This window comes from Sander lucioperca, chromosome 2 (assembly GCF_008315115.2).
Source record: "Sander lucioperca isolate FBNREF2018 chromosome 2, SLUC_FBN_1.2, whole genome shotgun sequence".
Classification (NCBI taxonomy): Eukaryota; Metazoa; Chordata; class Actinopteri; order Perciformes; family Percidae; genus Sander; species Sander lucioperca.
Genome location: NC_050174.1, coordinates 48,488,706 through 48,501,205, shown reverse-complemented (window position 1 = coordinate 48,501,205; position 12,500 = coordinate 48,488,706). Strand labels below are relative to the sequence as shown.

General features: G+C 43.8%; 3 protein-coding genes across 14 annotated transcripts in view; 1 reads left to right on the top strand and 2 right to left on the bottom strand.

Moving 5' to 3' along the window:
• The window catches only part of phf19 (PHD finger protein 19), a 16,572-nt gene extending 14,258 nt beyond the window's left edge, over positions 1-2,314 (bottom strand). For 2 of the 4 annotated variants that reach the window (XM_031309396.2, XM_035999067.1), the window contains exon 1: positions 1,839-2,314. The gene's annotated coding sequence lies outside the window, so the exon portion shown is untranslated. The remainder of the gene's footprint in view (positions 1-1,838) is intronic. The other 2 variants (XM_031309394.2, XM_031309395.2) reach the window with 1 other exon arrangement.
• The window catches only part of LOC116056993 (scavenger receptor cysteine-rich type 1 protein M160-like), a 1,012,348-nt gene that overhangs the window by 902,300 nt on the left and 97,548 nt on the right, over positions 1-12,500 (top strand). The gene's annotated exons all lie outside the window — the stretch shown is intronic.
• LOC116056981 (fibrinogen C domain-containing protein 1-like) overlaps positions 6,291-12,500 on the bottom strand; it is a 17,101-nt gene continuing 10,891 nt past the window's right edge. For 2 of the 3 annotated variants that reach the window (XM_035999070.1, XM_035999071.1), the window contains exons 4-9: positions 12,487-12,500; positions 11,803-11,935; positions 10,968-11,107; positions 8,710-8,806; positions 8,292-8,471; positions 6,291-6,830 (exon numbers count right to left, since the gene is read on the bottom strand). The exon at positions 12,487-12,500 is cut by the window's right edge. In XM_035999070.1, coding sequence (XP_035854963.1) covers positions 6,574-6,830; positions 8,292-8,471; positions 8,710-8,806; positions 10,968-11,107; positions 11,803-11,935; positions 12,487-12,500 — 821 coding nt within the window. In that variant the 3' untranslated portion in view covers positions 6,291-6,573. Of the gene's footprint in view, positions 6,831-7,622; positions 7,847-7,878; positions 7,996-8,287; positions 8,472-8,709; positions 8,807-10,967; positions 11,108-11,802; positions 11,936-12,486 lie in introns of those variants that run through there. The other variant, XR_004896747.1, reaches the window with a different exon arrangement.

Below are 12,500 nucleotides of genomic sequence, written 5' to 3'. Positions count from 1 at the left end.
CTGTTACGGTATGACGGCGGTGTAACTGTTACGGTATGACGGCGGTGTAACTGTTATTGCATGACAGCGGTGTAACGGTTACGGTATGACAGCGGTGTAACGGTTATTGCATGACAGCAGTGTAACGGTTACGGTATGACAGCGGTGTAACGGTTACGGTATGACAGCTGTGTAACTGTTACGGTATGACAGCTGTGTAACGGTTACGGTATGACGGCGGTCATGTGAGAGAAACACTGAATAGTTCTCTCTCTCTCATTGTCACTACCAGAGATAGTTACACAGACAGGCAGGCAGACAGACAGACAGACAGACAGACAGACAGACAGACAGACAGACAGGCAGGCAGACAGAGAGACAGACAGGCAGGCAGACAGACAGTTGAGAAACACTGAATATAGTTCTCTCTCTCTCTAAAGGCGCTGACACACTGAGCTGATAATCAGCTGTCTGACAGTCTGGCGAGGTCGGTGACTCGAGTCTGTTCGGTGTGTTTGTGACGTCGTCCGTCCGAGGGGCCGTCGGCCTTCATTTTGGCTGATTTGACTGATGTATAATCGGCACTGCCGGCAGTCAGACTCAATGAGCCATCTGATTGGTGGAGAGCTAACCAGGAAACGGGGAGCGGGATGAGCGTGACTAGAGCCTCTCAAAATCTGAGTAAAATCTTCTAAACTGACCTTTGTTGATCTGAGATGAAGACAGATTCAGCAGCTGCACGGCCTATTTCTCTCTTCAAATGTTTTCAGAAACACGTTTCGGTGAACTATTTTAGGACAGCATGAGATCGTATTCTGAACGAGCCGCCATGACAGTCTGGCTGTGAATTTCCGGAGAAGCCAGACCCACGTGACGCGTTCGTCCAATCAGCTGCCGGTTTTCATTTTTGGGCGACAATACAGATTAGCGCCGCCTGCTGTCTGGTCGGTGTGTCAGCAGCTTTACTGTCACTACTACTACCAGAGATGGTTACACAGACAGACAGACAGGCAGACAGGCAGACAGGCAGTTATAGAGAAACACTGAATATAGTTCACTCTCTCTCACTGTCACTACCAGAGATAGTTACACAGACAGGCAGGCAGGCAGACAGACAGACAGACAGACAGTTAGAGAGAAAGACAGACAGGCAGAAGGGCAGGCAGATAGGTTGTCAGTTAGACAGGTTGTGTCTGTGATTCATTCCTGAACTGTCAGGGGGATTTTGACATGTCAGAGCATGCGCAGTTCATCCTCCATCAGAACCACACACACACACACACACACACACACACACAGAGAGAGACACACACACACACACACACACACACACACAGAGACAGACACACACACACACACACACACACACACACAGAGACACACACACACACACACACACACACACACAGAGAGAGACACACACACACACACACACACACACACACACACACACACACACACACACACACACACACAGAGAGAGACACACACACACACACACACACACACACACACACACCTATCTGCGGGATAACGCGGCTGTAATAACGTGTTTCTGTCCGGTGTTGTGCAGAGTTTTGCATCCATAACGGAAATGACTTTTAAGAGAAAGTAGTGCAGTCTTTATAAACGGTATAATCTCCTTGATCAGGCTCAGTTTGGATGTTAAATGATCTACAGTCTCTAACTGTACAGTTAGTGTTATTAATGTTGTCTGAGACTCAGCAGTAGCCTGTGAGGGGGAGACATGTTCGGAAGGGATGCCCAAACTCAACACGACACCGGGCAGAGAAACTAAGTCTCCTACCGAGCTCTGGATCAGCAGAACCGGGATAAAACACAGGAAACACAGGGCTTACCTCAACGGCACGTCCTCCGGCTCGGTCCGTGTCCACCTGTCTCCGGTGATCTTGTCCTCCGAGCCACAGACAGGCGGGTGCTCCTCCGACAGACAGGTTGGACTCCACCGGGACACAGTCCGGGGCTAACTGTCTCTCTCTCCGGGTCTCTGCCCCGTTATCTCCGTCTCTCTGCCTGCCTGCCTGCCTGTCTCTCTCTCTCTCTCTCTCTCTCTCTCTCTCTCTCTCTCTCTCTCTCTCTCTCTCTCTCTCTCTGCCTGTCTCTCTCTGTCTGTCTGTCTGCCTGTCTGTCTCTGTGTGTCTCTGCCTGTCTGTCTCTCTCTCTCTCTCTGCCTGTCTCTCTCTCTGTCTGTCTGTCTCTCTCTCTGTCTCCTGTCTCTGTTTTCGTGGCGCTAAACTTCAAACTTCGACCGTCGCCATTTTTCACTTTTCCCGCGAATCACAGGAGGAGGAGGTTTCCTGTCATACATAAGCTTCTTCAGCACGCCGTCATCGGTGACGTCATCACGTCGCCCCAGCAGGATAGTTTCTCAGACGCTGTCGCTCTGCGCGGTGAACTTTTAGAATAAATCATGTAGTTATTCTATATTTTATATCATTGTTTACATTATTAGTTTTTGTTAATAACGCAACTGTATTTAAAGTCATATTATTGTTATTCTGGATAATTATTTTGTGTCTGAAATGTTTTAGAATTTAATGTTTTTTTTTTAATAAAGTTTTGTAAAGAAAAATATATTTTTTGATAAATATTGTATCAATAACAAGCTTAAAGAAATTGTATTTTTAAAACAATTTAAAGGTTAAACTTGTGGAACAAAGATTCAAACTGGATATTGATTTTATGTGTAATTTCTGTATAAATAATATAAATATAAATATTTTATATTATGTATTTATAAGATGTAAATGTATTTGTGTCTTGTATTGTTCCTATATTCTGTTGTCTATGTGTATGTTACTCTGTAAGTGAACTTCTGTACAAAACAGAGACCAAAATTCGCCCCATTCAGAACTCCACTCACTTTTTCACTATTTTGTTATATTCGTTGTGATATAATGACGATAAAGTCTCCTGATCTTATGTTATCTTACATTTTGTTCGTAAAACCTTTGTACAATAAAGACAAAATAAATCTCCCCATTCAGAACTTCATTCACTCGTTCACAGATTTTAGCTTTTATTTTGAAAGTGACTGAAACAACAGAATCTCATGTAGTCCTTAAATATCAATTTCTAAAAATGACATTCAATGATATTTGAATAATATTTGATATGCAACAATAATATATAATATATACGTTTTTGGCATTTTTGTTGCTATTTTCCAAGTGTGTTTTACCATGATAAAATCACTGTTTATTTACATGGAGTCTGGTGGGGAGCTGCCTTGCCTTCTTAGTATATATATATATATATCTATCTGTTGAACTGTGTGAAGGATTTATACTTGTATCCATCTCTTCAGTCCAACATTTCCCTTTCATCATCAGATATCATCCACTCAGAGATCATTGATCTGATTGTTACAGCAGCAGCAGAGGGACTCTTCAATAAATCAACTCTGACATCTTTAATATTAAAAGTTATGGATCAGACACAACCGGCTGGAAACAGAACACAAATAAGGGATTTCTTTAAGATGCACACAACCGGTCAAAAGTTTGGGGTCACTTAGAAATGTCCATTCCAGACAGAATACCAGCTGAGATCAGTTGCATTGTGTTTTTAATCAGGGCAGCAGTTTTCAGATTATATTATGTGATTACATAATACCAAAAGGGTTCTCCATGTTTTCTCAGTGAGCCTTTTAAAATGATATCAGATTAGTGAACAGCATGGGCCTTTGGAGCATTGGATGAATGGTTGCTGATAATGGTTAATGTAGATATGACATTAAAGATCAGCCACTTCTTTCTACAACAGTCGAGAACCCTTTTAGAATTATGTACATTATGTACATAATGTAATATATATACACACAGATTATATTATGTACATAATGTACATAATGTAATCTGTATATATGCTGGTTAATGTGGCTCGGGAAAGGGAAGTTTGGGGTCCCCTGCTGGAGCTGCTACCCCCGCGATATATATATATATATATATATATATATATATATATATATATATATATATATATATATGTATGTAAGGGTTAATGCCCGACGAGGTGTCCATTGTCAGGTATTAATGGACGACGGCGAGGCGTGAACCGGTGAACGGTTGCCTCCGCCGAAGTCCATTAATACCTGACAATGGACACCTCGAAGGGCATTAACCCGCTTATACCATGGTCACTTGCCAAATAACATATTTTTAAAACATTAGTTCATATTTTAATTAGTTTTACAATCAAAATCTAAAGTTTCCCTGGTTACGCCTGACGGTTTGACTAATACCTGGAACAATCATTCCCATCCATCAGGTTCTTATGCAATGCAAACGTTGTAGACTCCCCCAGGAATTAGGAAGGACCTTAGATACGACTTGCCTCCCTTAACAACCGGAGATATTCATAGTCTGCTCAGCTCGTAGAACCCTTCAGTTTAGCTACGAGCCAGAAAGCTAACGTTATGCTAGCAAGATCCAAAGTCAATAACATTGTGTACAGTTGCCAGTCAGTAAAAATAAACTGACAGGATGTTGAACAACAAGACAAGCTAGCTATCAGCCATGTCATTGTCCCCAAAACAATATAACAACTTTTACCAACAATTAGCTCCGTGATGTGTAACGTTACTGTCGGCTGCAGCGGCACAGCCTGAAACAGCGACCTGAACAGTGAACGGGATGAGAGATAACGTTATTCTCTGTCAAACTAAGTCAGTCCAGAGAGGAAGAGGATCCTGTGGTGTTCAGAGGACGAGTTGGAAATAATAAATCCACATTTCCTTTTTGATTTAATGCAGCGCATTCATTTAGAACGGTAAACAGACAGTTTCACCGCAACTCCTTTAGTAGGTGTCCTATATCACTTTTTTATGGACACCCTGCAGCCAATTAGAATCGAGTATTCACCCAGACCATGGTATAAATATATATATATATATATATATATATATATATATATATATTTATATATATGTACATAATGTGATCTGAAAACTGCTGCCCTGGTTAATAAAACAATGCAACTGATCTCAGCTGGTATTCTGTCTGGAATGGAGTGTAATAGACATTTCTAAGTGACCCCAAACTTTTGACCGGTTGTGTATATACAACAAATTATCACACTTTATAAAACACAAACAAACTGTTTTTAGTTTCTGAAGCTGCCCCCCCCCCCATACCTGCCAACATTTGGTTAAGTGTACTGTCAGACCCGCTGTGTTTTAATGTGCTGGGTAATGTCATTTTTCCCACCGTGTGCTACATTAAAATCAATGCGACCTTACAAAAAGCCTGGAGGTTGTCGATATGACTCGGAAAGATGCGCCCAACACTGTTGAAATTTCACACAAGCTATATTTCTATTTCTTTTTGGGAACACCGCCTTCACCTGCCATTTTTATTGGCTCGCTTTCGGGTCTCAACTTTCCGCAAAGCTTGCTCAGAGATCAACTGTTATAGGTTGCCAGGTTTAGAGTTATAGGTTGCCAGGTTTAGAGTTATACGTTGCCAGGTTGAGGGTTACAGGTTGTCAGGTTGAGGGTTATAGGTTGCCAGGTTTAGAGTTATAGGTTGCCAGGTTTAGAGTTATAGGTTGCCAGGTTTAGAGTTATAGGTTGCCAGGTTTAGAGTTATAGGTTGCCAGGTTTAGAGTTATACGTTGCCAGGTTGAGGGTTACAGGTTGCCAGGTTGAGGTGACTAACGGGTTGAACATTGTATATGGTGTGTGGATTGTGTGAATAGGATGCGTTTCATTCAAGATCTGGCAACTGGTCAACATTAGACCAACATATTGGTCTGATTATTGATAAAGGAGTTTGGGCCATGCTGCAAATTACGGGAGTTTCCCGGAAGAAATAACAAACTGGGAGGGGTCTGGGAGATAGGCCTAAATAATGGGAGAAACCCAGGAAAATGGGAGTGTTGTACAGGTATGCTGTAACTAACAGCTGTAACCGCTGATTAAAGTTGCCAGCTGGTAACTTTATTAGTTTAGCACCTTTTAAATCAATAGTTTACAAAGTGCTTCAACAGAAGAGACAAAAGCACAAACACTCATAAATACAGATCATATAGTCAGAAGATTTAAACAACGGAAAACAACAAATGAAATTAACAGCTGATAGAGAAAAAGAGGATAAAAGAGTTTAGGGTTAGTGTTGGGTCGTATCTTCCTCTCAGCCAATCAGGAGTCTTGTTTAGGTTTGGGTCGTATCTTCCTCTCAGCCAATCAGAATGAGTTTGTGTCCATGTTTTTGAGTTTTTTTTAGGTTTCTGTAGGGTTGAGACAACAACCCTAAAATAATAATAAAAAGTAATAATTGGTTGTATCGTCCTCTCAGCCAATCAGGAGTCTTGTTTGAGTCGTATCTTCCTCTCAGCCAATCGGGAACTTTGTCTGGGTCGTATCTTCCTCTCAGCCAATCAGGAATCTTGTTTGAGTCGTATCTTCCTCTCAGCCAATCAGGAGTCTTGTCTGGGTCGTATCTTTCTCTCAGCCAATCAGGAGCCTTGTCTGGGTTGTGTCTTCCTCTCAGCCAATCAGGAACTTTGTCTGGGTCGTTTCTTTCTCTCAGCCAATCAGGAATCTTGTATGGGTTGTATCGTACCCTCAGCCAATCAGGAGCCTTGTTTGGGTCGTATCTTCATCTCGGTGAAGCGCAGCGAGTACTGCCAGCCGGTCCAGCTGGACCACTCCACCCCGTCAGCGTAGGAGGCATGGCCTCCCTTCAGGTACTGCCCGTTCAGGTTAGAGGTGTGGCAGTTCCGGTACCACCAGGCGCCCTGGTAGTATGCCGCGCAGTTGTTCTCGGACTGGTCCTGGTCCCGGTCTTTGGTGGTGAACTGCATCCCAGAATGCTTCAGGAGGGAGTCGCCTAAAGGCCAGAGACATACGCGGTTAAACTGTATCTGTTGTTAGGGTGGTTCTGCTGGTACCTGTCTGTTGTTAGGATGGTTCTGCTGGTACCTGTCTGTTGTTAGGGTGGTTCTGCTGGTACCTGTCTGTTGTTAGGGTGGTTCTGGTACCTGTCTGTTGTTAGGGTGGTTCTGCTGGTACCTGTCTGTTGTTAGGGTGGTTCTTCTGGTACCTGTCTGTTGTTAGGGTGGTTCTGGTACCTGTCTGTTGTTAGGGTGGTTCTGCTGGTACCTGTCTGTTGTTAAGGTGGTTCTGCTGGTACCTGTCTGTTGTTAGGGTGGTTCTACTGGTACCTGCCTGTTGTTAGGATGGTTCTGCTGGTACCTATCTGTTGTTAGGATGGTTCTGCTGGTACCTGTCTGTTGTTAGGGTGGTTCTGCTGGTACCTGTCTGTTGTTAGGATGGTTCTGCTGGTACCTGTCTGTTGTTAGGGTGGTTCTGCTGGTACCTGTCTGTTGTTAGGGTGGTTCTGCTGGTACCTGTCTGTTGTTAGGGTGGTTCTACTAGTACCTGTCTGTTAGGATGGTTCTGCTGGTACCTGTCTGTTGTTAGGGTGGTTCTGTTGGTACCTGTCTGTTGTTAGGGTGGTTCTGCTGGTACCTGTCTGTTGTTAGGGTAGTTCTGCTAGTACCTGTCTGTTGTTAGGGTTTGTTCTGCTGGTACCTGTCTGTTGTTAGGGGGGTTCTGCTGGTACCTGTCTGTTGTTAGGGTGGTTCTGCTGGTACCTGTCTGTTGTTAGGGTTTGTTCTGCTGGTACCTGTCTGTTGTTAGGGTGGTTCTGCTGGTACCTGTCTATTGTTAGGGTGGTTCTGCTGGTACCTGTCTGTTGTTAGGGTGGTTCTACTGGTACCTGTCTGTTGTTAGGGTTTGTTCTGCTGGTACCTGTCTGTTGTTAGGGGGGTTCTGCTGGTACCTGTCTGTTGTTAGGGTGGTTCTACTGGTACCTGTCTGTTGTTAGAGTGGTTCTGCTGGTACCTGTCTGTTGTTAGAGTTTGTTCTGCTGGTACCTGTCTGTTGTTAGGGTGGTTCTGCTGGTACCTGTCTGTTGTTAGGGTGGTTATGTTGGTACCTGTCTGTTGTTAGGGTGGTTCTGCTGGTACCTGTCTGTTGTTAGAGTGGTTCTGCTGGTACCTGTCTGTTGTTAGAGTTTGTTCTGCTGGTACCTGTCTGTTGTTAGGGTGGTTCTGCTGGTACCTGTCTGTTGTTAGGGTGGTTCTGTTGGTACCTGTCTGTTGTTAGGGTGGTTCTACTGGTACCTGCCTGTTGTTAGGATGGTTCTGCTGGTACCTGTCTGTTGTTAGGGTGGTTCTGCTGGTACCTGTCTGTTGTTAGGGTGGTTCTGCTGGTACCAGGGTGGTTCTGCTGGTACCTGTCTGTTGTTAGGGTGGTTCTGCTGGTACCAGGGTGGTTCTGCTGGTACCTGCGGTCCCGGAGTACTGGTCCACAGTCAGTGGGTATCCGTCCTCCTCGGGGTTGACTGAGTCTCGGCCGACAGAGAAGTCTCCGTAGAGAGCGAACGCCGTGGCGTTATCGAAGTCAGACATGTCGATCCGTAACTCATAACCTCCAGACCTGGTGAGAGAGTAGATCCTCTGGAGACCTGGGAGACAGACAGGCAGGATAGAGAGACAGACAGACAGACAGAGAGGATAGAGAGACAGACAGACAGACAGGATAGAGAGACAGACAGGCAGGATAGAGAGACAGACAGAAAGGCAGACAGACAGACAGACAGGTTAGAGAGACAGACAGACAGACAGGCAGGTTAGAGAGACAGACAGACAGTCAGATGAGACAGACAGACAGACAGACAGACAGGCAAACTGTGTGTGTCTGACCTAGCCAGTGCTCTCCTGTAGTTTTTCCGAAACCATCTCGGTACGCCTTCCAGTCACGGAAAAAATTCACCGAGCCATCCTCCCTCCTCTGGATCACCTGCACACACACACACACACACACACACACACACACACACACACACACACACACACACACACTTAGTCAAATTTCTCTGCCAATCTACTAGAAAAAGATGGAGGTTTGGGTTCAAAGCTAGTGCAGACCGCCGATTAGCTTATAACGCTAGTATTCGGGGCACAGGGAAAGTAAAAACAAATCACTATTTATACCACTAAAAAGGCTCAAAATATCACCACACTTCAACGGTAGCATAATGAGGGTCTCTACATGTTAACCCAAGCATTCAGAACGTTGTAAGTGCTCAGACAGTTTATTGAAAAGATAGATTATAAAGATCGTTGCGTTCATGTTTACATGCTGCCGCCGTCTTGGAAACCAGTCATGACTTACAGCTGGCGATGCAAACTAAAATCACAAGCAATTTGCTCAATATATCTGAAATAATCGCACAATGTAAAACATAACTTGTCTAGTGTACTTACTCAATGGATAACTGTCCATCTGGTCCCTCCGATGTCTCCAATTTATTTTCGGGACATGGAAAAAATGTTCAAGTCCAGCCCTGTTCATCAGAGAGGGAATCTTCAGACTGTACAAAGCACTGCGTCTCTTGGGCATCACGACGCAACAGGTTCCACTCCGTGCAACACAGACACTCCTGTTGGGTGGCCATAGCTCCACAATGTCCTCAGGTACACCACCAGTTTCACCATAGCTCCACGATGTCCTCAGGTACACCACCAGTTTCACCATAGCTCCACGATGTCCTCAGGTACACCACCAGTTTCACCATAGCTCCACGATGTCCTCAGGTACACCACCAGTTTCCCCATAGCTCCACAATGTCCTCAGGTACACCACCAGTTTCCCCATAGCTCTACAATGTCCTCAGGTACACCACCAGTTTCACCATAGCTCCACAATGTCCTCAGGTACACCACCAGTTTCCCGAAGTACGAGGCTGTGTTGGGGCATTGACTACCGGTAGCTCTCTCTCTCTCTCTCTCTCTCGTAGCCCTTTCATGGAGCTCCCGCAGCTCTTCGTTCAATAAACTGTCTGAGCACTTACAAAGTTCTGAATGCTTGGGTTAACATGTAGAGACCCTCATTATGCTACCGTTGAAGTGTGGTGCTATTTTGAGCCTCTTTAGTGGTATAAATAGTGATTTATTTTTACTTTCCCTGTGCCTCTGAATACTAGCGTTGTAAGCTAATCAACGGTCCGCGCTAGCTTCAAGCTACAAACACATTCAATTAGCATGAAAACATGTCCCAGAGAGGGACAGAGTGGAGACACATCTGTTATTAACCTCTAGGTTAGTTTAGACATCTGTTATTAACCTCTAGGTTAGTTTAGACGTCTGTTATTAACCCCTAGGTTAGTTTAGACGTCTGTTATTAACCTCTAGGTTAGTTTAGACGTCTGTTATTAACCTCTAGGTTAGTTTAGCACCGGAACGCGTTGTTTCCTTTTCTTTTCTAGCGGGACATGAACCCTGGTCTCCTTGGTCAAAGTCCTGTTGTTAGTGTGTCTGACAGTGTGTGTGTGTGTGTCTGTCAGTCAGTGTGTGTGTGTCTGTCAGTGTGTGTGTGTCTGTCTGTCTGTCAGTGTGTGTGTGTGAGAGTATGTGGCCAGACATGACCGTCTGGTCGATCTGGTTGCAAAGGACTTGCAAAAGATAAACTATGGACATGATAACAAGATCTACAAGCACAGCACTGTAACACTGAACTGGTTCCATCATAACATATCTGACAGTGACTACTTCACAAACATCCCAAATACTTCTGACATTGTAATCGTAAACGAGGTTATGAAGTCTGTATGTATCTTTGAGGTGGGCTGCTGTTCTGATCTGTATATGGACATTTGCTACTATTCCAAATCACTGAAATATTAATCACTGGTAGATCTCATTCACCAACTTGGATACAAGTGTAAATTAATAACTCTGGTATTTGGAAGTCTGGGATATGTCCATCAGAATGTGGTCAGGGGGATGCAGCTAGGAGGGCTGCAGAAAAAGGAGGCTAAAAGACTGTAAAATTTTGCTATAATAATTCAAATGTGTGTGTGTGAGTGTGTGTGTGTGTGTGTGTGTGTGTGTCAGTGTGTGTGTGTGTGTGTGTGTGTGTGTGTATTTGTAAGTGTGTGTGTGTGTGTGTGTGTGTCCACCGTCCAGCCTCCTCCGTCAGTGCTCATGTCGCAGTAAACCATGAAGCCATCAGGGTCGTGTTTTGGAAACACAGAATAAACTCCTTCCTCAGAAACACCGGACGTCATGACATCACTGCAGTCTCTGGGTCTCTGCACAGCTGAGAGGCAGACAGACAGACAGACAGACAGACAGACAGACAGACAGAGAGACAGAAAGACAGACAGACAGTCAGACAGACAGACAGACAGACAGACAGACAGACACACGGACAGTGCACTAATGTGTAGTAACATATGGAGTAATGTGTATTAATGTTATAACATATGTAGTAATGTGCATTAATGTTATAACATATGGAGTAATGTGTATTAATGTTGTAACATATGTAGTAATGTGTATTAATGTTGTAACATATGTAGTAATGTGTATTAATGTTGTAACATATGTAGTAATGTGTATTAATGTTGTAACATATAGAGTAATGTGTATTAATGTTATAACATATGGAGTAATGTGCATTAATGTTATAACATATGGAGTAATGTGTATTAATGTGGTAACATATGTAGTAATGTGTATTAATGTTGTAACATATGTAGTAATGTGTATTAATGTTGTAACATATGTAGTAATGTGTATTAATGTGGTGACATATGGAGTAATGTGTATTAATGTTATAACATATGTAGTAATGTGTATTAATGTTATAACATATAGAGTAATGTGTATTAATGTGGTGACATATAGAGTAATGTGTATTAATGTTATAACATATGGAGTAATGTGTATTAATGTGGTGACATATGGAGTAATGTGCATTAATGTTATAACATATGTAATAGTGTGTATTACCTCTGTGGTTGGAGTCTTTCTTCAGCTCTGTGGTCAGTCTCCTCAGACTCTCTGTCTCCCTCTGCAGGCTGAGCACAGAATCACTGAAGCCTGCAGACAGCTTGGACACATCGGACTGACCTCCAGACAACACCTGGAGACACAGAGACACAGAGCGACAGGTAACACAGGTAACACAGGGAGACAGGGAGACAGGTAACACAGTGAGACAGGTAACACAGGGAGACAGGTAACACAGGTAACACAGGTAACACAGGGAGACAGGTAACACAGGTAACAGGGAGACAGGGAGACAGGTAACACAGGTAACACAGGGAGACAGGTAACACAGGGAGACAGGGAGACAGGTAACACAGGGAGACAGGTAACACAGGGAGACAGGGAGACAGGTAACACAGGTAACACAGGGAGACAGGTAACACAGTGAGACAGGTAACACAGGGAGACAGGTAACACAGAGAGACAAGGAGACAGGTAACACAGGGAGACAGGGAGACAGGTAACACAGGGAGACAGGGAGACAGGTAACACAGTGAGACAGGTAACACAGGGAGACAGGTAACACAGAGAGACAAGGAGACAGGTAACACAGGGAGAAAGGTAACACACAGAGAACTTCCTCAGTTATTTCACTCTGATGTGTATTAATTCAAATATGAAGTTATGTGGTTATTAGGCTGTGACCTGCATAATGCGTC